At 44.2% G+C, this 24,882-nt stretch overlaps 1 protein-coding gene across 1 annotated transcript in view; it reads right to left on the bottom strand.

Moving 5' to 3' along the window:
• The window catches only part of Rpa1 (replication protein A1), a 50,207-nt gene that overhangs the window by 15,604 nt on the left and 9,721 nt on the right, over nucleotides 1-24,882 (bottom strand). The window contains exons 5-7 of the mRNA XM_055620164.1: nucleotides 16,328-16,416; nucleotides 5,440-5,532; nucleotides 1,064-1,196 (exon numbers count right to left, since the gene is read on the bottom strand). Of these exons, the coding sequence (XP_055476139.1) occupies nucleotides 1,064-1,196; nucleotides 5,440-5,532; nucleotides 16,328-16,416 (315 nt within the window). The remainder of the gene's footprint in view (nucleotides 1-1,063; nucleotides 1,197-5,439; nucleotides 5,533-16,327; nucleotides 16,417-24,882) is intronic.

Raw genomic sequence — 24,882 nt, forward strand, 5'->3', positions numbered from 1 at the left:
GGAATAAAGATAAGCAAGAAATCATCTTCCCATGGCCTTTCTTCTCTCATGCAGAGTCTGTCAATGCTAGCCGTATTTTAATCTAGCTAATTAAAATCCCAAGATGACATACAGGTTTGACAGTTTACAGAAGACGCAAACAGTAAAATATACCAGGTAGTTTAACACTAACTCATTCTCCTGTCAAATAAGTAAATTTATAAACCCTTTCCCTTCCTCAAAAAATATCACCAAGGCAACAATATCTCTTTAATGAAAGGCTCCAAGGAAAAAAAGGCAGTTATAGCAGCAAGTATATTTTGCCACTATTTTCAATTACGGGAACTGACATAATCACTATCAAATGTCTGCCTCATTTCTAATGCATGCCAAATATAAACACAAGGCTACAAAGCATGACATTCATGGGCCACCAAAACAAAGCACCCAAAGTGGTACGACCCAAGAGAGGTCGTACCAAGAGAGGCCATTTCCTTACTTAGAATTTTACAGGGGAGATTATCTTCCCTATTTTACCAAGCATTATGAAAACATCAACAAAAAACATATCTTAAAGAATTCTGGAAAAAAAAAATAATAAGGCCCATTAATGTTCAATGTTTTAATTATTTTTTAATGGAAAAAAGTACTATCAAACCCATGTCTAGGGCATGTTAATATGGCTAATACAAACAGGACAAATTGTCTGAGCCAAATTAAATCACAGTAATGAGTTTCAGACTAAAAGTCACCTATTTATACGAGATGAAATGCGAATTAGCACAAATATGTATCTTTTTATTTGTAAGCCTACCAAGTTATTCTTTAAGCAGTAAATAATTTTAACCTCAAAATGTTCAAAAATGGCAAAATCTCCCCAGGCTATGGCAGAATGCTATTTTGGCCACTCTTTTTGACAAAAGCATTAAAGGTTGTCATAATTTGTATCCTTCTTTAGTTCAGAAAAATAAGAACCACGTCTTATGTAGCAGTGACACAGAAGTTTACATGACAGCCACAGGAATGCACAGTAACTTCCTGACCATTTGGTAAGGACTCCCACACGTCCTGTGAGACCACTCACTTGGATTGGTACGGGGTGAGGCTGGCAATGGGCACCACTCTGGACTGTGTTCCGCCTGAAGGCTGCAGCAGGCCAGTTCCAGCAGGCTTTCCAAATGGCTTTGAGGCACCATAAGCTTTAGCCACAGCAGAACCTGCATAAACACACAGAGAAAGGGCAATTGTGGCACACAGGTGGGGGTGGTAATGACATATGTCAGATGACAATCTCATAAAAGCTAACTTTGTGAGACAGGTTCCCTTTGTTGTGTTCCCATCGCACGTACCAGGTTAGCGGGTACAGGGTTCCAGGGACTGTCCTGTCTCTGATCTCCTGAGAGCGCTGTCATTAGAGACACCCACACTACATTTGGCTTTTATGTGGGTTCTGAGGATTTGAACTCAGATCCTAATGGTTGTGTAGCAAGTCCTTATATTCACTAAGCCATCTCCCTTGCCAGACAACCATTATTTTATTTAGCTTTTAAAATTAATTCTCGGAGAGATGGAGAGATGGCTCAGAGGTTAAGAGCACTGCCTGCTCTTCCAAAGGTCCTGAGTTCAATTCCCCAGCAACCACATGGTGGCTCACAACCATCTATAGTGAGATCTGGTGCCCTCCTCTGGCGTGCAGGCACACATTAAAGCACAATGTTGTATAATAAATAAATCTTACAAAAATTAATTCTCAATATGAACACGCCACAGGCAAGGCTTGATACTAAGGAGCCAGTAGAGGTCCTATACCATCAATTGTTGTCTCAGTACTGCACGGACAGGGCAGGACAGTCTACGGTGAAACTTTCAGGGCGTGTTCAGCTGAGATCAGAGCCAGTTTTTGGTCAAGATCCAAACAAGGAGTCTTGTGCTATGGCTTCCTTGCTTCCCCTTTGCAAGTGACACGGCTGTGTTCTTGCGGCAAGAGTGGGAGACAGAGCCTGATCTACCATTTTCTACACCGAAATGCTTTTCAGAACCATTTTACCTTTTACTCATATGCTCGTGTGCCCTGGAGCCGGAGTGACGAGCATTGGTTGTAAGCCACCTGACATGAGCATTTGGAATCAAACTTAGGAAAGTGATACATGTGCTCTTAAAAAAAGAAAAAAAAGTGTTTTTGTTTTGTTTTGAATGTATTTGAGTGCTCTCTCTGCATGTACACCTGCATGCGGAAGAGGGCACCAGATCTCAGTATAGATGGTTGTGAGCCACCATGTGGTTGCTGGGAATTGAACTCAGGACCACTAGAAAAAGTGTTCTTAACAGCTGAGCCATCTCTCCAGCCCAATATATATGCTCTTAACTATTGAGCCATCTCATCTATCCACACCAAAGCCCCAAACAAGGCCCTTAAGGCAGGGTCTTGTAGCCTTGGCAGGCCAAGTGCTCTAAAAGGCAAGCACCACTAAGCCTGGCCTTTTAAAGAGATTTCTCTAGTTGGGCGTGGTGGCGGACACTGTTAGCTCCAACACTCGTGAGTCAGAGGCAAGTGGGTATTTGAGCTCAAGGCCAGCCTGGTACACAGAGAAGCCCTATTTCAACAAACAAGCATTAAAACATGTTCTACTATCATTTACACAGTGTTTGATGTATGTATGAGAATGTGGGTAGATGACAGTCAAAGAACAACTTCGTGAAATTAAGTCTTTTCACTGTGCGTTCTGAAAGGTCAATAAGGGTTGTCAGGCTTTTTACCAGCTGAGATTTTTAGTGGGCCACCAAATTTTTAATTTCTTTTTTCTTTCTTTTTATTTTATTTTAATTTTTTTTTTACACTTTTTTTTCTTTCTTTTAAAGACAGGATTTCTCTGTGTCCTGGACTCACTTATGTAGACCAGGCTGGCCTCAAACTCACAGAGATCCGCCTGCCTCTGCCTCCCAGGTGCTGGGATTAAAGGTGTGCACTACCACACTTGGCCAAAACTTTTTTTTTTTTTTAAACCAGAATTTGTTTAAGGAAAAGGAATCCATTTCTTGAGCTTCCATGGCATAGACCACACTATTCCTGGGCCTTCAAGTTCTCTGCTCTGGGGAGTCTGAAGGAACGACAGTAGTGACAATGCTCCTCAGGATGGTGCACGAACACAGCCTGCAGAAGGACACGCACCTATGTGTGCGCACACAGGATAAAACCCCGGATTTCACGTCTGGCGATGCGGCTCAGCGGTAGTGCACACTAGTTTAGTACAAACAGGGTCCTGGGTTTAACCAGGGAGGGGGGGCCCTCCCACAATTCTACTCCAGATCCAAAAGCAGCCACTCATTAACTTCATGTCTTTACACCAGGGAGCACCTGTCACACATTTCTTCCATTACCTCCCAGCCTAGGGAACATTAATTGATCATTAAAAAAAAATTCCAATATAAGACTAAAGAATGCCAATGGACAGGAGAGTCTGTGGAGACAGGAGAAGCAATGCACCCTCCGTACTCCAGCTGAGGCAGGGGCTTTTCAGTCACGCAGCACATAGAGAATGGATCCCCCCACCCACTCCAGCAGTTCACAGGGTCAGAGCTGAGGGAGTGTAGCTTCATGGAATCAGAGAGGTGATAGGTTTACACAATCACAGAAGGTGAGTTAGAAAGAATGGAGACTGGCAGGGAGACCTGTGTGTCCTGACAAGTCCTGGAAACTTGGTGACGCCCTACCTCTAACTCTCTTAGGAACCTGCATTAAGAAATAAAAATGGGCACCAGAGAGTTGGCTCAGTAGGTTCAAGTGCCTGTCACCAACCCTGGAGACCTAGGTTCAATCCCTAGGACGCACAACTGACTCGAGCAAGTTGTCTCTGACCTCTATGTGCACACCATGGCAGGCACAGTAAGTAAACAAAACTCTTATATATTATTAAAATATAAAAGCAGAGTTGAAGAGGGAAGCGAGAAGGCAAGTATGATGTGGTAATAAAAACCAATTATAACAAAACTCTAAAAGTAAATTTAGCCATGTTCTACAGATCATAATTTTCAAAGGTGGCATCCCAGACATGAACTTCCTAAAACAAAGGTCAGGAAGTAAACAAAATGATACCATCAAAAGCTGCTACAGAGAAATAAAAGGGGGGGGGGGGGGCGGCTGGGCAGCATAGCAGAGCTGGCCCTGGTTGTGGGCAGGGGGTGTGAGCAGGGAGCCTGGCCTGCCTTTTGTCTGCTATCTGGTAGCATGGGCGAGGGAGAAACACCTCCACCCTTGCTCTTGTCACCTGTAGTAGGCAGGAGAGCTGGCCCTGCCCCTTGCTGGCTGCAGCACCAGATGAGCTAGCCAGGCAGGGTGGGAGAGCTGACCAGCTCTGATCCAGGCCCGGAGCCAGGGCTCTGAGTTGGCCCACCCCAACATCTACCCCGTCTGCTGGAGCATGTGAAGGGCCTGTCCCATGGACAGAGGGCTACAACAGAACATAGGAGGAGTCCCAGTGAGGTTCCAATATTGATAGTACAGCAGGTGCCAGGCCTTGAACTAGACCAATGACTCATAGCAAGAGACATTTGCAAGCAAAGAAGAATGGACAAAGGGGTGTACTGTGAGACACACTGTTATACACTCTAGCTTCCACAGACTTTTTTTCTCTTGGAGGGGGAAGGTTGCAAGAGCGGAGGGCAGGTACGAGGGGGCAAGGAGATGAGTAGGATTGGGGTGCATGGTGTGAAATTTACAAATAAAAAGTTAAAAAAAAAGAGAGAGATGAAAAAAATAGAAGCCATGTCCCAGCTGGGGGAGGGGTCAGTGGTTGCATGCCTGTTATCCCAGAATTCAGGAAGCGGGGGCAGGTGGATCTGTGTGAGTTAAATAAGTAAGTAAGTAAGTAAATAAAGGCAAGCCATGCCAAAAGTAATGGTTCTGTCACAAGGGAAATGATAAAGTCCTACGCATGAGACCTAGAAAACTAAACTAGTAACTTAAAGAGATAAGCCAAATGTAACAAGTGGGTGGTAGGTGGTAAAAAGCTGAGAACTTGAAAAAGAGATTCACACACACACACACACACACACACACAAAAAGGTACAAAATGTAAGGTAAAAAAAGGTGTGTAACTACCAGATAAAGTATTAATCAAGGAGTGTATCTCTGGGACAGAACCGGTATATTTCAACTACCTACATTAAAAAAAATACTGTACAGTAACTGGGATAATTCTTCGCAGTTCCACCATGAACGGAATTTTTTTTGTTTTGATTTTTTGAGAGTTTCATGTAACCCAAGATGGCTCTAAACTTGCTATGCAGTGGGGGATGACACTGAACTTCTGATCCCCTGCCTCCACCTCCCAAGTGCTGGCCAAGCTACTGTGCCTGACCCATGAAGAGAATTTTGAAAACTGTTCAGTCTCAGGAGCAAGTTTTCAAACATTCCAATCTTGACCCATTACTTCCCACACTCTTGTATGGCATCGTAATTACCCGCTCCCAAGCTCCCGTTCTGTGGCTGGGGCTTGCTGGCTGAGGCTGTGGCTGCGGAGGCTGGGGAAGGGGCTGCTTGCTGCTGCCCGTGTCCTAGAGATGAAAACAGAAAGGCCATTTCAGTGCAAAGGCAGTCAAGAGATTTCAACATGAGTACCCTAGAAACCCCACCCCTTTAGCGCCTAAGAGGGGCAGAACATGCTGCATGCTGTGCAAGAATTCACTTTCTTGTCTGTATAAAGTAAAGCTGGTTCCATTTACCTTTCAACTGTTTACAACTGACAGCTTGCAGGGTTAATGAGGTGCTCCCTAAAGCTTGCCCATTTCTCCTTCAACAACCTGCAGTAAAGCCACTGGGTTGGATCTGTGATACACCACTATTTCCATAGCAACAAATCGATGTCATCAACAGGATTCATGGCAGGATCCATCAGGAGAGAAAGCGGGGTGGTAAGGAAAACCTAAAAGCAGCTCAATTGTCTCTCAAGTGCTTTGGCTTCAAAGGAAAAGGAGACGTTCAGAAAGGATTCTACCCTTTCCCCCAAACAAAGCGACCTTATTTTGCACCTGACAGCTCGTGGAAAATATGAGTTGAAAGAGTCTCGGGTACCGTGAAGTGCTAGTGAACTGTCACAGCAGGGAGAGATGAGAACCCAGTTCAGAAGCAGCCGTGTCAAGGCAACAGGGAGATAAAAGGAGGGGAAATGAACATGTCTCTCAAGCAGAAAATAAGAAACGCCACAACCATGAGAGTATGTATTTGCCCTTCACCCTTTAGACAAATGTTTATCAAGTTGAAAAACGTTAAAATTGTAAATTGCCTACCGCTATGTTTTAAAATAACAAGTTTACGAGGCTTGGTTTCATCTCCGTGATTGGCTCTTAAGGCCAAAGTCAGCCTCATTTGGGCTGCTCACTGAAAGTGCTTGCAGCTTATAAGCGCAGCTAAAAAAAAAAAAAAAAAGTTCCAGAGTGCCCCAAACACTAAAAACGGTGAGCACAGGCAGCAAATCGCCCTTGCCACCTCAGCTCTGCCTTCTACAACGCTAAGGTCTAACTCCTCCTGGGCTTCCTAACTCACCGGCATGCTACACACCTATTTAATTCCTTTCTGACAAAATTATCCTTAAGTGGAACAGATGTAATTATGCCACTAAAAAAAAAAAATTCATTTAGCATAAAGTTTAAAAGCTTAAATACAACTGATTATGACTTAGTTCTTCCTATGGAGAGAAAAATTGAGATATCTTATTTATGTAGGAAAAGGGTACAGGCTACTGACAATCAAACACCGCATTTACAGTTTAGCCTTTCTATTTTCTTTGAATTTACAGTCACCCAGCCCAGTGTTAAAGTCTTCTTTTTTTTTTAATTGTTTTTTCAAGCCAGAGTTTCTCTGTGTAGCCTTAGCTGTCTTGGACTTGCTTTGTAGACCAGGTTGGGCTCAAACTCACAGAGATCTGCCTGCCTCTGCCTCCCTGAGTGCTGGGGCTGCAGGCGTGTGCCACCACGCCTGGCTCCATTTTAAAGTCTTAGGTGAAGCTTTTTTAAAATCAGTGAGGAGAAGATAAGTTGCTCAGCAAACAATATTGAAGGCAAGTGGTTAGAAAAAGGCATACACTTACCTGCTGCATAAGGCATACTTTAAAAAGTAAGCTCCTATTCTCCAGCTAAATCCTCCCTTCTTGAAGAAGGATATTTGCATGTGTGTGCGCCTCATGAATATGCTTACACCTGTGTGCAGGTCAGAGGACACTGACAGAGTCAGTATTCTCCCTCCATATGAGTCCTAGGGATGGAACAAAGGCCAACAGGTTTGGGGACACATGCTTTTCACCTGCTGAGCCATTTTCTCAGGCCTCTTCATTTCTACAGTCTCTAAATTATCTAAAGCAAGAAGTCACATTCTCAGAGCTATGCCTGCTAGTTGTGTCTGGCTGAATTGGACATGGTCACTGGACACACATTCACTTTCTATAAAAAGAAAACTGAGGACCAAGGAGACCGCTCGTTTGGCAGAGTAAGCATGAAAACTGAGTGTAATTGCTATGCTGGGGTATGCTGGAGAGGTGTGGAGGACTAGGGAGGCAGAGACAGGCAGATCCCGGGGTGCAATAAACAGCTAACAGAAACCATGAGCTACAGATTCAGTGAGAAAGCCTGTCTAGAAAAAAGGATAGAGTGACCAAGGGAAGACAGGTGACATACAGGTTTGGCTTCCCCACACATACATGTACACAGACATACATACAAAAGTAATCGACCCTCAGAAGGCCTGTGGACCGCTCAAAGTCAGACAGAAAGCAAACAGAGTCACCTGAAACCCAGCATCAGAAGTGGGAACTGGACTGCTGGCTGCATCCGCAGCGTCACTTGGGAAAGATTAAACAATGCAACTGATTTAAGGTCATTGCGCGGTGCACGTAAAAATGGCACGTGGTCAGCTGCAGCGGCACCTGCCTGCAGCTAGAGTTGGCTGAGACAGAACAATAATTGAAGCTGGAGTTCAAGGCCAGCCTAGGTAATGCAGGTAGAGCTCCACCTCAAAGTTGAACAGTAGGTGTGTATTTTACTACAATTTAAGCCCCCTCAAACACATACCCACATGTACCTATTCTAACATGTACATGTCCGTTTTTATATGAATTACAGTCACACTTTTTAGCTGAACATAATACACAATAGTCTCAAGATTCACTGCAGTATATATCCTAATAAGAAGTCTCCAACTGATAACCATCTGAGGCTGGGGTGTAGCTCAATTGGCAGAGCATCTACCCAGCATGCACTAGGCCTGGTAGGTCTGACCTATAACCCCAGCACACGGTGGGGAGAGGCAGGAGGTCAGACATCCATGGCGCTCCTCCTCAGCTACAATGAACCTGAGGCCAGCCTCAGCAACAGTGGCGGCGGCAGCCTTTCGGAGTGTTAGCTCTGGATCAGGGACGATAGTTAAGCACATAATTCCATAAGTGTCAGCACTGTGATGGAGACAGTGCTACATCTTCTAACATGACCGAGGAGAGAAAACCTCACAGCTCTGTCTGGCTAGTTCACGTGCTTCGCCATCATGCAGTTAATTTGTAAACAACCAATCCTGGCAGCAATAACTCTAATTATATAGAACATTAGGAAAAGCTCCTAATCCACTTAATAGAGTAACCTTTATCTCTTGCAAATCTTCTACAAGATACAGTCCTGAACCAAATAATGGCAAGAATTCCAGAGTGTTCTAAATAGCAACGATTGCCCTCCAATTAACGCACTGTAACGTAGCAGCTGCCTACAAGACCTCAAATAAATCAGTCTACAGCCAAGGGAAAGTCTTTCTAAAAGCCAGGACTACTCTGCAAAGCAGCAATGTAGGCTCAGTTTATAATAACCTCTTTTGTGCCACATGCAAATCAAGCCATTCCAGGAAGCTAGATCAACATCGAAATTCTTAGGTTCTCTAGCTCTGCGGCTGCACACCGGCTCTGAGCCAGGAGGGAAACAGATTACAGAAGACACTGCTCCTCCGGTGACCGGCACTCTTACCCAGCATTCTAATAACTATTATGGCAAGTGAGCTGTGGGCAAAGAAAAACTCACACACAAACCCACCAACTTCCCAAGGAAGCACTTTAAAAAAAAAATACAAATAATAAACAGAGCTTGCCGTGGTGGCGCATGCCTTTAATAGCAGCACTTGGGAGGCAGAGGCAAGCGAATCTCTGTGAGTTTGATGCCAGCCTGGTCTGCAGTTCCAGGACCATCAGAGCTACATGGTTAGACACTGTCTCAACTCCCAAACCACTGAAAACAAACAAGGATCAACCCAGGCATGGTGGCGCATGCCTTTGATCCTGGCGCTCAAGGAGGCAGAGGCAGGCAGATCTCTGTGAGTTCGATACCAGCCTGATCTACAAAGTGAGTCCAGAACAGCCAAGGCTACACAGAGAAACCCTGCCTTGGAAAAAAAGAAAAGAAGGATCAATGCAGCATTTCTAAATTCCTGGTGATAGAAATGGACACATTCAGGCTGAACAGAATTCCAATATGAATAATAAACTAAGCACTGTGTAATACATTTAAGTCTAAGCAAGCTATTATCACCAAGAGTGTAGGCACACAGGATCTGCACAGCTATGCACACTGACAAATGCAGCTGCAAGGATGAAAGGTTTAAAATCATCTGTCTACAGTATGTGCAGCATGACTGGGTTTGCGGTGTTCTCTCCCTCACACTTCGGGTCATCTGTCTTTGCTTAATATGGCAGCAGTAGTGAAATGCTCATTTTGCATTTCCATGTATTCTTGAATTCCTACTGATCTGCGTTGGGTTTGGTTCCCAACTCCAAGGGGCACCTAATATATCAGAGGTTCTGGATTAGGTTCCAGAGGACATGAATCTAACTGTAGTTCTGGGCCTACTCAGAAGCTGTTGCTGTGTGAAATGAACTGTACTGCAACGGTCTCTCCAACCAAGATATTTCCCTGGCGGATTAAATAACAGCGCTACTGGGTTGGTAAAAATGACATTCAGTATTAAATAACCCTTGACAGCGAACTCTTTTCTCATCCCTCTGTAATGTAAACAATGCTGAACAGGGAAGGGCCAACAAAGAGGGACATGGGGATTTCCCTACAGCGCTACGGTGCTGACCCCAATCATCTCTATCTTTATTGCAAACATTTGTCCCTGAAATATAGTGTCTGAGGAGCCACTTAGTTAAATAACTCAAAATATGATAGCTGCTAGGTTCCTCCCCATCCCTAAACGTGCTTTTTGTGTGTTTGTTTTTAAGACATTTTCATGTAGTCCAGGCTATCCTGGAACTCAGTATAAAGCTAAGGATGACCTTAAGCTGATTCTCTTGCCTCTACCTCTTGAGTGTTGGGCACAGCCACCAGGCTATTGTTTCATTTTGATGTTGGTTTTTGACTGTTATTTTGAGATGGGCCAGGCTGACTTAAACCTTATAGCAATCCAGTCTTAGCCTCCCTCCAGTGTGCTGGAGAACAGGCCTCTAAAAGTTTTAAATTAGTAATAGTAGTAATAAAGTTGTTTTTTAAGTTTTCAAGACAGGGTTTCTCTATGCAGCTCTGGCTATCCTGGAACTTGCTCTATGGACTAGGCTAGCCTCAAACTCAGAGATCCACCGGCCTCTGCCTCCCAAGTGCTGGGATTAAAGGCATGCATCACTACCTCCTGGCCAAAGTGTTTTTTAAAAAGACAGACTTTCATTTGTTCATTATAGGTGTTGTGTGTATCTGCGTCTAGAAACATGCACATTAATGAAGGTCCTCACGGAGGCCAGGAGCTTCAGGTCCCTGGAGCTGGAGTTACAGACTGCTGTGAGCCATGTGGGCACGGGAACCAAATCCCGGTCCTCTGGGAAAGCAGCAAGTATTAATTGCTGAGCCACCTCTCCAGCTCAGTAATAAAACTTCTGTTCAGATGACAGGTGTAAGGGCCTATGCCTACAATTCCAGAACTCAGAAAGCCGAGGCAAGAGGACGGGTTCAAGTCTGAGGTCAGTCTGGGCATACAGTAAGACACTGTCTCAAAACCAAACATGTGCTCAGAGAGATGGCTCAGTGGTTAAGAGCACTGGTTGCTCTTCTAGGAGACCTGTGTTTGGTACCAAGCACCCACACGGCAGCTCACAACTCTAACTCCTGTTCCTCGTAGACCTTACGCCCTCTTCTGGCCTCCACAGGCACCAGACATACATGCAGGCAAAACATTCATACACATCAAAAAGCAAACACATACACAAATAAATAAAAACTACCGTACAGCAAAACATCATAAGCAAGTAAAAAAGAATCTACAACTTGAATCCAGGAGGTTGCATTATATATTTGGATGTACAGGGTTTGGTGTAATAACAAAAAAAGATGAAGAATTTGAGAGGTAATAATGGAAGAAACATGGGAAGGGAAGTGGAAAGCGACTTACCAAAAACAAAGTCTACAACTCATATCTGAGCCAAAGGACAACACTCCCTATTTAAAAAAAAAAAAACTCTTAGAAATTGGAAAGAAAAACAACATATTAGAAAACAGGCCAACAACAACAACAACAACCAGTTTAGAGGTCAAAAGCAAAAGCAAAAGCAAAATCACCTATCACATTCTTAGAGACAGAGAAGATTAGTAACTGCCTGTTGGCATGGCCGTGAAGAAAGCAGCATTTTCACGCATCGCTGAGGACTGCGGTACCCCCAGACACAGACGAGGCTATCCAACTGTATCTGCCAGCCACAGGCGCATTCCCAGCCAACCTAACAATCCTTCCTGGTAAACAAGCCCGTTCGGCCCTCATACTGGTCTATCCATGATATAATTTATTGTAGCTTCTTGTTGACTTTTCTTTTTTTCCCTTGTTGCAGTGCTGGAGTTCAAACCCATGATCATGCACACATTTAATAGTCGGAGCAGGGGAATAAATGGGTCTAACAACAAAAAAGTTGCCTAAAAAAACCCATGGAACAGCCACACAGGAACTACTGAAGGGGGAAAGGGACAGGGAAGGGGAGGGAAGAGGGAGAAGGAAATAGAAAGAGGGGGGGAAGGAGGGGAGGGGGACGTTGTAATCTCAGCATTCAGGAGGCAGAGGTGGGTAATGTGAGTTTCAGGTCCACCTGAGCCACAAGGTAAGACTTTATTTCACAGAAAACACATTTTTAAAGGAGGACAGAAGAAGACAGGGTAGAGAGCTCGTTGTCTTTTCTGTAAAGTGTGTGGGGTGCAGGAGGAGCTAAGCTCCTGAAGGATGAGGAAACCCGGAGATGTGTCATCTATAAAGGCAGCAGTGGGCGCGGACACAGCGGCAGGAGGACTGCTCTCTGTACAACCGGGAGTGCGGGTTTTGAAGCCATGCAGCTCCACTCACAAATTAAAACAAGCATTCCTGCTAGTTAAAGGAACAGGGCTGGAGGGATGGCTCAGGGTTAAGAGCACAGCGCCCATATGGAAGCTGACGGCCATCTGTTCCTCCAATTCCAGGGAGCCAACGAGCGCCCGCTCCTGGGCTCCAAGAGCACCGACTGCACACAGTACACTTACACACATGCAGGCAAAACGCTCAAACACATAAAACAAAAAATATAAAGGAAACAGATATATGAACATCTTAAGTTTCTCTTTTTTCCTCCCAGTTTTTCCTGACAGAGTTTCTCTGTGTAGCCCTAGATGTCCTGGAACGTACTTTGTAAACCAGACTGGACTAAAACTCAGAGATCCATGTTGGAGGTGACGAAAGCTCCACAAGAAGACCAACATAGCCAATCAGGACCCAGAGGGGCCCATGGACTCTGAAGAACCAGCCAAGGACCAGGTATGGACTGGACCAAGGTCCTCTACATATATGTTACTGATGGGCAGCTCAGGCTTCATGTGGGTTCATTGGTAAGGGGAGTCGGGTCTATCTCTGACATGGACTCTGTTGCCTGCTTTTTGATCACTTCCCCCTCACAGGACTGCCTTCCCAGACCCCAGAGTAAAGAACAAACTCAGTCCTGTCTCAAAACTGAACACACACACGGAGAAATGTAAAAAAAAAATAAAAATAAATAAAACAGAAATCATCAAATTGGACAATAAAAGCAAGACATAACTATATACTGCTTAAAAAATTCAAATGTAACACAAAATTGTGTTAATGCTATAAATACATTAGAAATAAGACTACGGGAAAAGACATATCAAGACAGCACTGACTTGAAAAGGAGAAGTGGTTTGGTTATATGACTGTCAGTGGGTAAAGAAAGGCACTCATAATGAGATATTTCATCCAAACCATAGTTATTCTAAATGGCCAAACACTTCAGAACAGGCCTTCAAAATCTAAGAACGCAAACACAACTGCAACAGAAACAAACCTACAGTTACAGTCTGAGGATCTAGTATTCCTCTCCCAGCTGACAGAGTAAGCAAACAGAACCTCAGGAAGAATCGATGAAACACTGTACAACTACATATGCTCTCTTCAAGTGCAGGCATAGTTTACCAAAAGGTATCATAATCTGAAGCACAAAACTAAGACTATAAATTTAACAGAATTTACAGCCAGGCACAGTGGCGCTTGCCTGGAATCCTAGCACTTGGGGAGGCAGAGGCAGAGGCAGAGGCAGAGGCAGAGGCAGAGGCAGAGGCAGAGGCAGAGGCAGAGGCAGAGGCAGAGGCAGAGGCAAAGGCCAGCCTGTTTTACAGAGTAAGTCCAGGATAGCCAGGGCTACACAGGGAAACCCTCCCAATAAATAAACAAATAAATTTCACAGAATTTGAGACACACACGTGTTGTGTGATCATAAGGGAATTAAATTACCAGTAATAGAAGAGATTGTTAGAAAATGTCCACATTTATAAACCAAATACACTTGAGTCAGAACTGTTGTATGATCCAAGCAAGATGGCATAGTGGTGGCTGAGGGAGTGGCATCAAGGCTGGGGAAGGCCCTGGCTCCAAGCATCACGGGTGAATTAAGAAATAAGGATTCAGCCAGGTACGGAGGCACATGTCTGTAATCCTCAGGGAGGCAGAGGCAGGAGGATCTCTGTGAGGCTATACAGAGAAACCTGTCTCGAAAAACAAAAAAAACCCAACCAACCAAACAAACAAAAAAAACATTCTACATGAACCTACAAAACACATAAATGAATAGTCTTGCAGGTCACCCTGTGGGATCAGGATTACTTAGATACCAAACTAGCATGAGAAACTATAAACTAAAATTACTCAGAGGGGGCTCAGTAATTTTTATCTCAGTGGCTAAGAGTGTGTACTACTCCTGTAGAGGACCAGGAGTCCAGACCCCAAGCACCCATGTCAGGCAGCTCACTACCACCTGTAACTTACCAGAGAACCTAACATTTCTGGCCCTCCAGGCATAGACACATAAACACACACAAACATAATTAAAATAGTAAAAATAAGTCTTAAAAAAAAATCTCTCATAGACAGAGATGCAAAAAATACTAAACAAAACCAAATCCAGTGGACTCAGCAAAGCAAATCCAAATATGCAAAAAGGATAATACAGCACAAATCCAGACTTATCCCCAAAATCCCAGGCTCCTTTAGCATCCAAAAATCAATCATAACTCACCATATTAGCAAATTAAAATAGAAAAAGCATTCGATTATTAAGAGATACAGAAGAAACCTTTGACAAAATTCACCATTCATTTTTTAAGATTTATTTATTATTTATACAGTATTCTGCCTGTATGTGTGCCTGCAGGTAAGAACAGGGCACCAGATCTCATTATAGATGTTATGAACCACCATGTGGGTGCTGGGAAGTGAACTCAGGACCTTTGGAAGAACAGCCAGTGCTCTTAACTTCTGAGCCATCTCTCCAGCCCCTCACCATTCATTCTTAATCAAAATGTCAGCAAGCAAGAACGAGAAATCAAATATCCTCATCCTGATGAGTAAGTGTTGACTGACTGGGCACAGCGGCTCACACTGCACCCCAGCACCCCAGGCAGGGGCCAGGCTTGGCTAGGTGAGGGCCAAAGCTGAAGAGTACCCAAACACTAATGACCCTTGCAGTTCCGCCCCTGGGTCCACATGATGACAGAACAGACTCCTCGGTCGTCCTCTGACCTCCACATATATGCTGGTATGCACAACCATAAAAAATTCAATTTCAGGCTGGAGAGATGACTCAGCAGTTAAGAGTACTGGCTGCTCTTCCAAAGGACAGGGGTTCAATTCCCAGTACCCAAGTGGTCCATGAATGTCTGTAATTCCAGTTCCAGGAAATCTGATACCTCACACAGACATACAGAGGCAGAATGCCAATATACTTAAAATTTAAAAAAACAAACAACAACAACAAAAAACTTAAATTGTTAGGAGGAGGAGTCTGAGGTCGGATCTCATTGTGTAGCACAGGCTAGCCTAAAATTCACTATGTAGTGAGTGTTGGCCTCAATACTCCTCTGACTCAGCTTCCGGAGTGCTGGGATTACAATCCGCTCTGACAATACTTAATGGTACCAGGTTCAGGGCTGAGAAGAACAAGACAAAGACCAAAGGCTCCTTCGTTCTGCTCTGAGACTGGGTCTCTTGTGATCTAGGCCGGCCTCAAACATGCACAGGAAATAATTCTGCCGTCAAGATAAAGGTTGTTATTAAATATGTTGGCACAGGCCTATCATACCAATATTTGGGAGGTAGAGGCAGGAGGATCAGGAGTACAAGGTCATCTTCAACTACACAGGGTTTAAGGCCAGCTTTGGCAGCACCGTGTGAGTCAGATGTAGTGGCACACATCTGTAACCCCACCACTCAGGAGGCCGAAGCAGGAAGTTCAAGGCCAGCAAGGACTACTTAAAAATAAAAACAGCCGGGCATGTGGTAGCACACGCTTTTAATCCCAGCACTCAGGAGCCAGAGGCAAGCAGATCTCTGAGTTTGAGGTCAGCCTGGTCTACAGTGCGCTTCAGGACAGCCTGGACACAGAGAAACTGTCTTGAAAAATAAATCTAGAAAGAAACAAAACAATAACTACTTTAAGATAAAACCTAAGAAGACATTTGTTGGGATAGGGAGGTGCTCAGTCAGTAAAAAGCTTGTCTGTCAAGCATGAGAACCTCCATCTAGAACTCAGGTAGCAGGCACTAGAGGAAGACACCAACTTGGCCAAGTCTGTAACCCCCATGCACACATGTCAACTCCTACACAGAATGACCACTATCCTCGTCCTTACATTTCTCCTGATGTATCCGTGTCATCTCTTCACTATTCAAGAAGTGAAATAAAACAACAAACAGAATAACAAACTTTTTACTCCCCAAACGACTGTTTTATTAAGTCTAAGTCACAAGGCAGTGTTCTGGATCTAAACATTAGAATCCAATTGGGGGCTTCAACCTGTAAGGAGGCTCTTACCTTCATTATAGGGCACTGGATTCCCAATCTTTACTCCAACCACTTCAGCTGATTTCACAACTTCCAAGTCCATCAAAATAACGACTCTCCTACAAAGACAGACACACACATATTAGAATAAAAACTTGGGAGCCTTTCCGACAAGCTACTAAGCTTACTTTAATAATTGTCTGGCTAAAACCTTTTCTCCTTCTTGAATACTTGAGACGTGTTAATTCCTACGTACATACTTCACTTACTCTTTCCCCACATCCACAATGGTTTTTGTTCTTGTTTTTTATTGATTACAGGGTATTCATCTCCTATCTAGTTCCTTAATTAAAATAGCATATCATGCTATGTGCCATTATCTTCATGGAGGTAGTGAAAAAAGAATTTAGACTGTTAAATACAAAATCCTTCAGCACAAAAAGATGACCTGTTTTCAGAAGTATGTACTTATCCAAACCATTACTTTTTTTCCCAGTGAGAAGCAATTATGGTCGTAGACATCTTAAAAATTTAATTATTGAGGGCTGAGAAATAGCTTAGTTGGTGAAGTACTTGCTGTGCAGGCATGAAGACCTAAAGTTTGATCCCTAACACCCACACAAACACAGAAGGATGTGGCAACATGTGTTTACAGTTCCACGCTGGAGAGGTGGGAAGACAGATGGAAGCAGAACCAGGTCTTGCCGGACCATCATCCTAGCATATTCCAGGCCCCTGTATTTACCTCAAACAATGTGCCTATCTCAAACACACATGAACTAAGCGCATGCGCACGCGCACGCGCACACACACACACACACACACACACACACACACACACACACACACGCCAATACTTTTCCTGAGTCTGGCTCTGCTATGCTATCATCCTCCAGCTCATCTCAGCAATCCCAAACTTGCTGCCCTCTGGCCCAGCTGTTTTCTCCCAGTTGCTGGCACATGCTGTGCTTCCTTCTGCCACCAAGCCTACACGTGGTCCTCTGACTGCATCCCCCTCATCTGCTTCATTTAATATTCACTTTTTAGCTCTTATCTCAAACTTGGATTTGAACCAGGGACTTATTCACACTATGCGAAGGCTCTAACACAGCTACACCTCTCCAAGCCTCAGCTCAAATATCACTTCAAAAGACATTTCCTTGGTCTCTTATTTAGATCAGGTTTCTCTGTCCTACTGCAGCCATGACTTCATCCCTTGAAAACACTTCTCTTAGTTTTAAGTTCTATATTAATTAGTTATTGTTTTCTTTCTCTCTGCCAGACTGCACTTTCAAGGAAGGCAGGTGGCCAGCCACTGTGCTTAATTAAGCAACAAAGATGTCATTTAATACATACTGGGACAAGATGGCACGAACTCCTCTGCAGACTAGAAAGAACTGGTGTAAAGCGATAGCTCAGTGGCTACAGAGCTTGGGCACACTGAGTGTGAGCACTGGAGTACAGACACCCAGAGGCTCACATACATGACAGGTGGATGTGGTAATCACCTGTAATTTCACCGTAACCTGGGGAATCCCCAGAGCAAGCTGGCTAGCGAGCCACACTGGAGAGCTCTGAGCTTCACCGAGCCCCTGCCACCAAGACAAACTCAGAAATGAAAAACTGGTTAAGGATGGTGACTCCCAAACCTTAGACTAGCATGTTCACGTACAAATGCTAATGGACACACACATACATACACACGCACATCACATGTGCACACATGAAAACTGGAAAAGTAAAGAATTGCAACAGAAAAATGGGAACTGAAGGCCACATAAGCACAGGAAGGGGGATGACTGCAGAGATGCAGTGTTGGTAAACAGAATGAAAACTGTGCTCGTGGCAAAGAAAGGGTGGGTGGGGCAGGATAATGATTCTACTGTGAACCCCGAGACTGCGAACTCTAAAAACCTGTTTCTAATTGTGGTATGGCTCAGTCTTTGATCCTAGAGCTTTCTGTTTATGTAAACAAGTACTTGTGGTGTGGCTCAGCCATAGCACACACCTTTAATCCAAGAGCTTTCTGTAAACAGGGTTAAATAGAGTTAACCTTAGGTCAAGAAGCGGAGCAAGCAGTAAGATGACAGGAATCAAATAGGGGAAAGAAACCACAGAGAGCGAGAGGAGGTCTAAAGGATGGATACAGAGACCCACAGGAAGTAGAAAGGAGGGTCACCGAGCTCAAGGGTATTTCCTTGTGGGACGTCAGCTGGGTGCTTTCTCTGCCTCTCTGAGCTAGCAAGCTTTAACCCCAGCATCTGGCTCCATAGTCATTATTGGCAAAATTGAACATTTGGGATCTGAGCAAGGGTTCAACAATAATTGTTTTACTGTTTGAATGGTCTGGCTGCCGAATGCTGGACTTTGTCATACGATTACTCAGTCAGTATGTGCTATCTTACCAAGTTATCCTATCAGGGTTCTGCTACTTCAATAAAACAAGCCTGAAGATCTGATTTGCTACTGAGAGCTGGATAAGGGTGGCCTATTAAAACTATCTGCTAAGCCAAGCATGGTGACGCATGCCTGTGATTCCAGCACTTGGGATCAGGAGCTCAAGGATGGCCTCAACGCACAGTGAGTTAGAGGCCAGCCTACATGGTATCATGCTCCAGAAACCAAAACCAAACCAAACCAAACCAAACAAACAAACAAACAAAAACATTTAACAATATAAAAACTGGTTAGGGCTGAAGAGAAGGCTCAGCAGCTAAGAGTGCAGACTGTTCTTGAAGAGAACCTGAGTTTGGATGCCAGTACCAACATTAAGGAACTTACAATTGCCTTTAGCCCCAGCTCCAGAGATATGATGTCTCTGGCTTCCAAAGGGACTCTCCCCATACATGCATGCACAACCACAAGGAGGTACATACAAATAATGAAAATAATAGTTAAAAAATTAAAAATAAAATAGTATTTAAAAATTTTCATCTTGGGGCCTGGAGAACTGGTTCAGCAGGTTAGAGCACCAGCTGTTCTTCCAGAGGACCTGGGTTTGACTCCCAGGTCCCACACGGTGGCTCACAACCATCCGCAACGGTGGCAAATATTCACTTCCAGAATAGTTACTACCTTCTTCTGACCTCTGCTGACACCAGACACATATGTGGGTGCACATATATGCAGGCAAAACATTTGTAAACATAAAATTAAAATAATATCTAAAAAAACAGTATCCCATCTTATAATACATATTCATATTAAATGACCTATAGCAAGATGAAGATAACAGCATACTGAAACACCACACCAAGTCTATTTCACAGAGAACTGAGGTGACCTTTACAAGGACACCATCAGCAAAACAGAGATTACAGGAAACTGTAGAATTAGAGACAAATGACCTGGTATTAAGGAAATAATCACTGAGGGGAAAAGATACAAGAAGAAAAATATGGGTGTTAGAAGGCTTCCAGGCCATCAACCTACCGCCATGTAAATTTTCTCTGGGTCCTGATTCAAATATGAATGTATACACAAATATATACGGACACATACACATATTAGCAATTCCACATCCTTACGTGAGTCGCTGGAAGCTGAGCACTAACTGGATATCTCCTTTAGATGTAAATGGTACCCGCTTTTCATTTTGCGTGTGAAGATGTGCGGTATATGAATGAGTGCATGTCTGTGTGAGTCCATGTGTATGTGGGTGGCGTGCACTACACGTGTGCTTAAGCTAGAGCTCAAGACATCAGTTAGATGAATGTTTTCTTCTATTACCCGCCATCACAGTACATATTTCATTCATGTATTCATTCATCGACAGCTACTCTCTAAGTAGCGCTGGCTGTCCTAGAACTCACTATGTAGGGTAAGCTGGCCTCAAGATCCGCCTGCCTCTGCCTCCCAAGTGCTGGGTTTAAAGACAAGTGCTACTACGCCCAGCTTTTACGTTTATTTATTGTGTGTGTGTGTGTGCACCATGCTTTGGCACACAGGTTGGAGATGAACACTCAGTTGGTTCTACGGTGTGGCTTCCAGGGGACGGTCTAAAGGACGGACGCGTGCCTTTAGCTGCTATGCCACCTCAACAGTAGCTCCACCTTAATTTTTCGGTTTTCTGAGACAGTCTCATGATGTAGCTCTGGTTGTCCTGGAACACGTGCGCCAGGCTGGCCTTAAAGTCACAAAGGCCTGCCCGCCTCTGCCTCTCAAGGACTGGAACTAAAAGCGTATGCCACTATGCCCAGCCCTTCACCTTTTTTTTTTCTTTTCTTTTTTTGATACAGGATCTCTGAGCACAGAGCTCACCACCTGGGCAGAGGTGCCGCTACCTCTGGGGACCCACCCGTCTCCCCAGGCCACCTCCAGAACCAAGCTACAGGTTAGTGCCACCAGCCCGGCCCTGGGTATGGGCAGCAGGGATCCCAGCTCTGGTCATCAGGCAATCACCTCACTAACTGAGCTGTCTCCTCAGCTCAGGACTATTTTTTAAAAGAAGTTTATCCTAAAAAAAAAAAAAAAAAAAAAAGCAAAATATTTCTATCTATGAAATACTATACCTGATACTTCAAAATTATCAGGAGTATATGTGAAAAAAATTAGATCTGGAGCAGGACCTGATGCGATGTGATGATCTGAAGCTATGTGTAGGGCTATGTGGAGACTCAACTTTCATAAACATTCAAAATCATGCAAAACACAAAACAGATCTGAAAATAGAGAAAGGAAGCTAAGAGGATTATTTTTTTAAGGCAGGATTTATTATGTAAGAATGAAAGAACAGTTCAATATTAATCTGTTAAAATAATTCATACTATTAAAGGATTAAAAATAATGATTATATCAAGCTGTAGTAAAAGCTTTTCAAAAAATTTAAGAGCCATTCCTATAAGACCCAAGCAAAAAGTACCTACCACAACACCCAAACACGAGAAAGTACATGCACTTCACAAGATCAACTGCTGAACACGGAATCCAGAGGCGTTCCATCACTGTCTAGGTAGGAAGAAGGGACCCGCAGATACACTGCTGCCAACATTGTTTTAACTGTGCTTAACTGACCCAGAACCACTGACAACAAAGCAACAGGCCTGGCGAGATGGCCCAGTGGCTCAGTGGGTGTAAGCACTCGCCACACAAGCCTCACCCCTGAAAGCTGGAGTGTAAGGAGAACGAACTTCGGAGAGGTGTCCTCTGATTCCACATGGCACCCACAGCTCACATGCTCCCTCCCAATGAAAAAAAATTAAATGTTACAGCATATCTGTGCCTACACACATGTGCCCTACACAAGTACATGCACAAATCTAAAAACAACAACAATAAAAATCTCAAAGGAACAAATGAAAATAATATACATAAAGAGATAATTTTCGAGAAAATCCAAGGCTTTAAATGGTAAACTACCATATTCTTGGATAAAAAGACCCAGTGTCAAAATATATCAACTTAATGCAATTGTGTGCATGCAGAGGAGACTTCTGCTTGGTTTTTGAACTTGATATAACTCTTAAAATTCATATGGACGAAAAAACATGAAAACTGTCAAATGTTACTAGAATACAGATGGTATTTTGGCAGCACATAATTCTAAGGGCTTCGAAAGATGTGTCGGTGATCCACCCAGCCTGGCTGGGAGATGGCGGATGGGCAAAGCTGTTAGGGAAAGTAGCCTGGTAATTCCTCAGCAGTTCACCAAAGTCAGAATCTGAGCTAGCAACTTCTCTCCTTCAGGCGTGCACAGCACTGCCCGCAGAATCTGTGCATGGATCAGGTGGTGTCTGCATTTAACTGACATCCTCCTTATGCTTTACATCACCTCCGAGTTCCTTAGATCCCCACACGATGGGAATTATATTATACTGTATTATTTGGGGCACAGCAAGAAAATGCCTGTACAGTTCAGATGCAGTGCTTCCCCTGGGTACTTCTGGCCAGTCATCAGGGGAGTGCACGGACTGGAAAGCCACAGGAGGGCCAACCACATACAGACTTGTACAGTAATCTTCAGCACATTATTCAAAACGCGAACAGATGCAAACAGCCCAACAGCCGGTAAACTGAAAAACAAGACAATCAAATGTGCTGGGCCTAGAGGCCCGGGTCTATAATCCCAATTAACTGCAAGGTTGAGGCAGGATGACCTCAAGTTCAAGGGCCAGCCTTGGCCACTTAGCAAGACTTGTCTCTAAAAGTAAAGGATGGAGCTCAGTGCAGGGCATGCATTTTTTCTAACATTTAAATATCTCTCCCCATCTCTCTTATTCCGTCTTTCTCTCTCTCACTTTTTCATACACACAACTAGTAATAAAGTATAACAGAAACTTCAAAATTTTAAAATAAAAAATTGAAGAGCAAGTACATAAACCATAGAGAAAAGCTACAGTCAATTAACATATAACTGTATTAACAGGTATAAATAAAACAAGACAATTATTTTAAAGAATTAAGCTGGGATTGATGGTGTAGTTTGTAATCTCAGAACTCAGGAATCTGAGAGGCAGAAGGACTGTGGGATCAAAGCCAGCCTTCTACTAAACCTAACGCTAGCCTCAAAGTCTGAGGCCTTAAAGTTGTAGCAAGATGTGTCCCAAACACACAGGGGGCTAGAGAGATGGCTCAGTGCCTAAGAGCACCAGCTGCTCTTCTAGAGGGCCCAGGTTCAAGTCCCAGTACCCATATGGCAGCTCAACACCATTTGGAACTCCAAGGGGTCCTCTGGCCTCCACAGGCTCTAGGTACACATGTGGTACACAGAAATATATGTATATGCAGCCAAAGATCCAGTCACGTAAAATAAATATGTTAAAAATAAATAAGGAACAAGCCTGGATGACGACCATAAAGGAACAGATATTCAGGCACACACAGGCTCTCAGCAGAAGCATGAAAGAACATTCATTCGATATGTTGCAGTATGAGTCAGGGTGGACCATGAACAGAACTGTACTCAGTGGAGAGAGGCTTCGCAGGGGCTCCCGAAAAGGGCTGAAGCTGACCCGAGAAGAGCTCTCTAGCCTCTCCCACAACCATGTCCTAGAAGCCAAAGCACTGCTTGTAGCACTCAAGATAGCATGAAGTGGAAGGAAACAGACCCCAGGCAGGCGGGCTGGCGAGAAGATGCGTCTTGCCTAGACAGTGGCAGAACAAATACGAAGTCTGGCAGAACTGTCCACATTAAGCATGTACAAGAGGAAAAGGCACAGCAACAATTTAACACACCATGTAGGAAATGAAACGGAGGCACACAAAAGACAAAGAACCTGGCATACGAGAAAGCCTGAGCCGAGAGAGAGATGCTTCCCAGAAGGGAGACATAAAATAGACTGAATTCATTAAAACAAGAACCAAAGATAAACTGAAACAGTCAGCTCAAAAGCCCAAGGAAAAACAGGTCAAAATAACATTACACATCTGACAGCTGGTACTGCCAACTTGACAGGACCTAGAACTACAGCAGGCAAATCTCTGGGCATACCCCTCAAGGGGTCTTTAGGTTAGGCTAACTGAGACGGGAAGACCCCCATAAATGTGGGTGGCACCATTCTATGGACTGAGGTCCCAGAAGAAGTAAAAAGGAGACGTGAGCTGCGTACCAGCATTCACTGCTTTGGCCTTCCTGTCTGTGGTTACAATGTGACCTGGTGCTTCACCTGGTGCCATGTCGGACCGTACCCTCAATCTGTGAACCAAAGGAACCCCTTCCCTAAGTTGCTTTATCAAGCTCCTCTGTCATACCAACCAAAAAGGTAACTAATAGAACATTCAATACTTTAAAATACAAACAAACTTGAGTCGTGTGCTTGAGATTATCCATAATGCGCAGTCTGTTGGCTAAGATGATGGACGATGGTACACGCCTATAATGACAGCACATGCAGAAGTGCCAAAAGCGCCACAACTCTAAAGGCCAGCCAGTACAGCTTAGACACTGACTCAAAACCGATGGAAGCGGGTAGGCACACAGCAAACCAGGTAAGAGAGTGCTCCCTAATATGCAAGAAGCCCTGGGTTTTATCCCCTACAGCGGGAGAAAGGACTATGAACACAAACCGCAGTAAAAGTACTGCTCGCTCACACAGAAACAGCACACAAGTCTCTGGATGCTGGAGCAAACCACACCACCAGGAGGGCACGTAAAGTCACGCTTCCTGATGGTGCGTATCCACCACGGTGTTTGGCACTGTTATTTTAGTGCACGCTTCTCTGCTGTCTCTTCACTGCACCGCCTCATGTTGCCTCACACAAAGAAGGCTCCCTGGACACAGCGGTGACTACAAACCTGAGATTCTGAGTACAATGGTCTCACTGAGAACCAAACATGATCACAGGTTCTTTCGTGGGAGTGTGTGAACAGGTGTCACATGCATGTGGAGGCCAGAGGTCAACCTCAGGTAACAATATTCAGGACCCATCCACTTTGATTTTCCCTTTGCTTCAGATAATGTCTCACGTAGCCCAGGCTGGCCTAGAATTTCCTACATTCAAAGATGACCTTTTCAGTCCCTCCCGACTACCAAAAATCCTGGGATTACAAGCATACAGCTGGTTTATAATGTGCTGCCAGCCGAGCCCAGGGTTAGTGTGAATGCCAGGCAAGCGTTTCGCCAGAGGAGGCTCGTTCCCAACCCCCA

This window comes from Psammomys obesus, unplaced genomic scaffold (genome assembly GCF_907164565.1).
Source record: "Psammomys obesus unplaced genomic scaffold, mPsaObe1.curated_primary_1811, whole genome shotgun sequence".
NCBI lineage: Eukaryota > Metazoa > Chordata > Mammalia > Rodentia > Muridae > Psammomys > Psammomys obesus.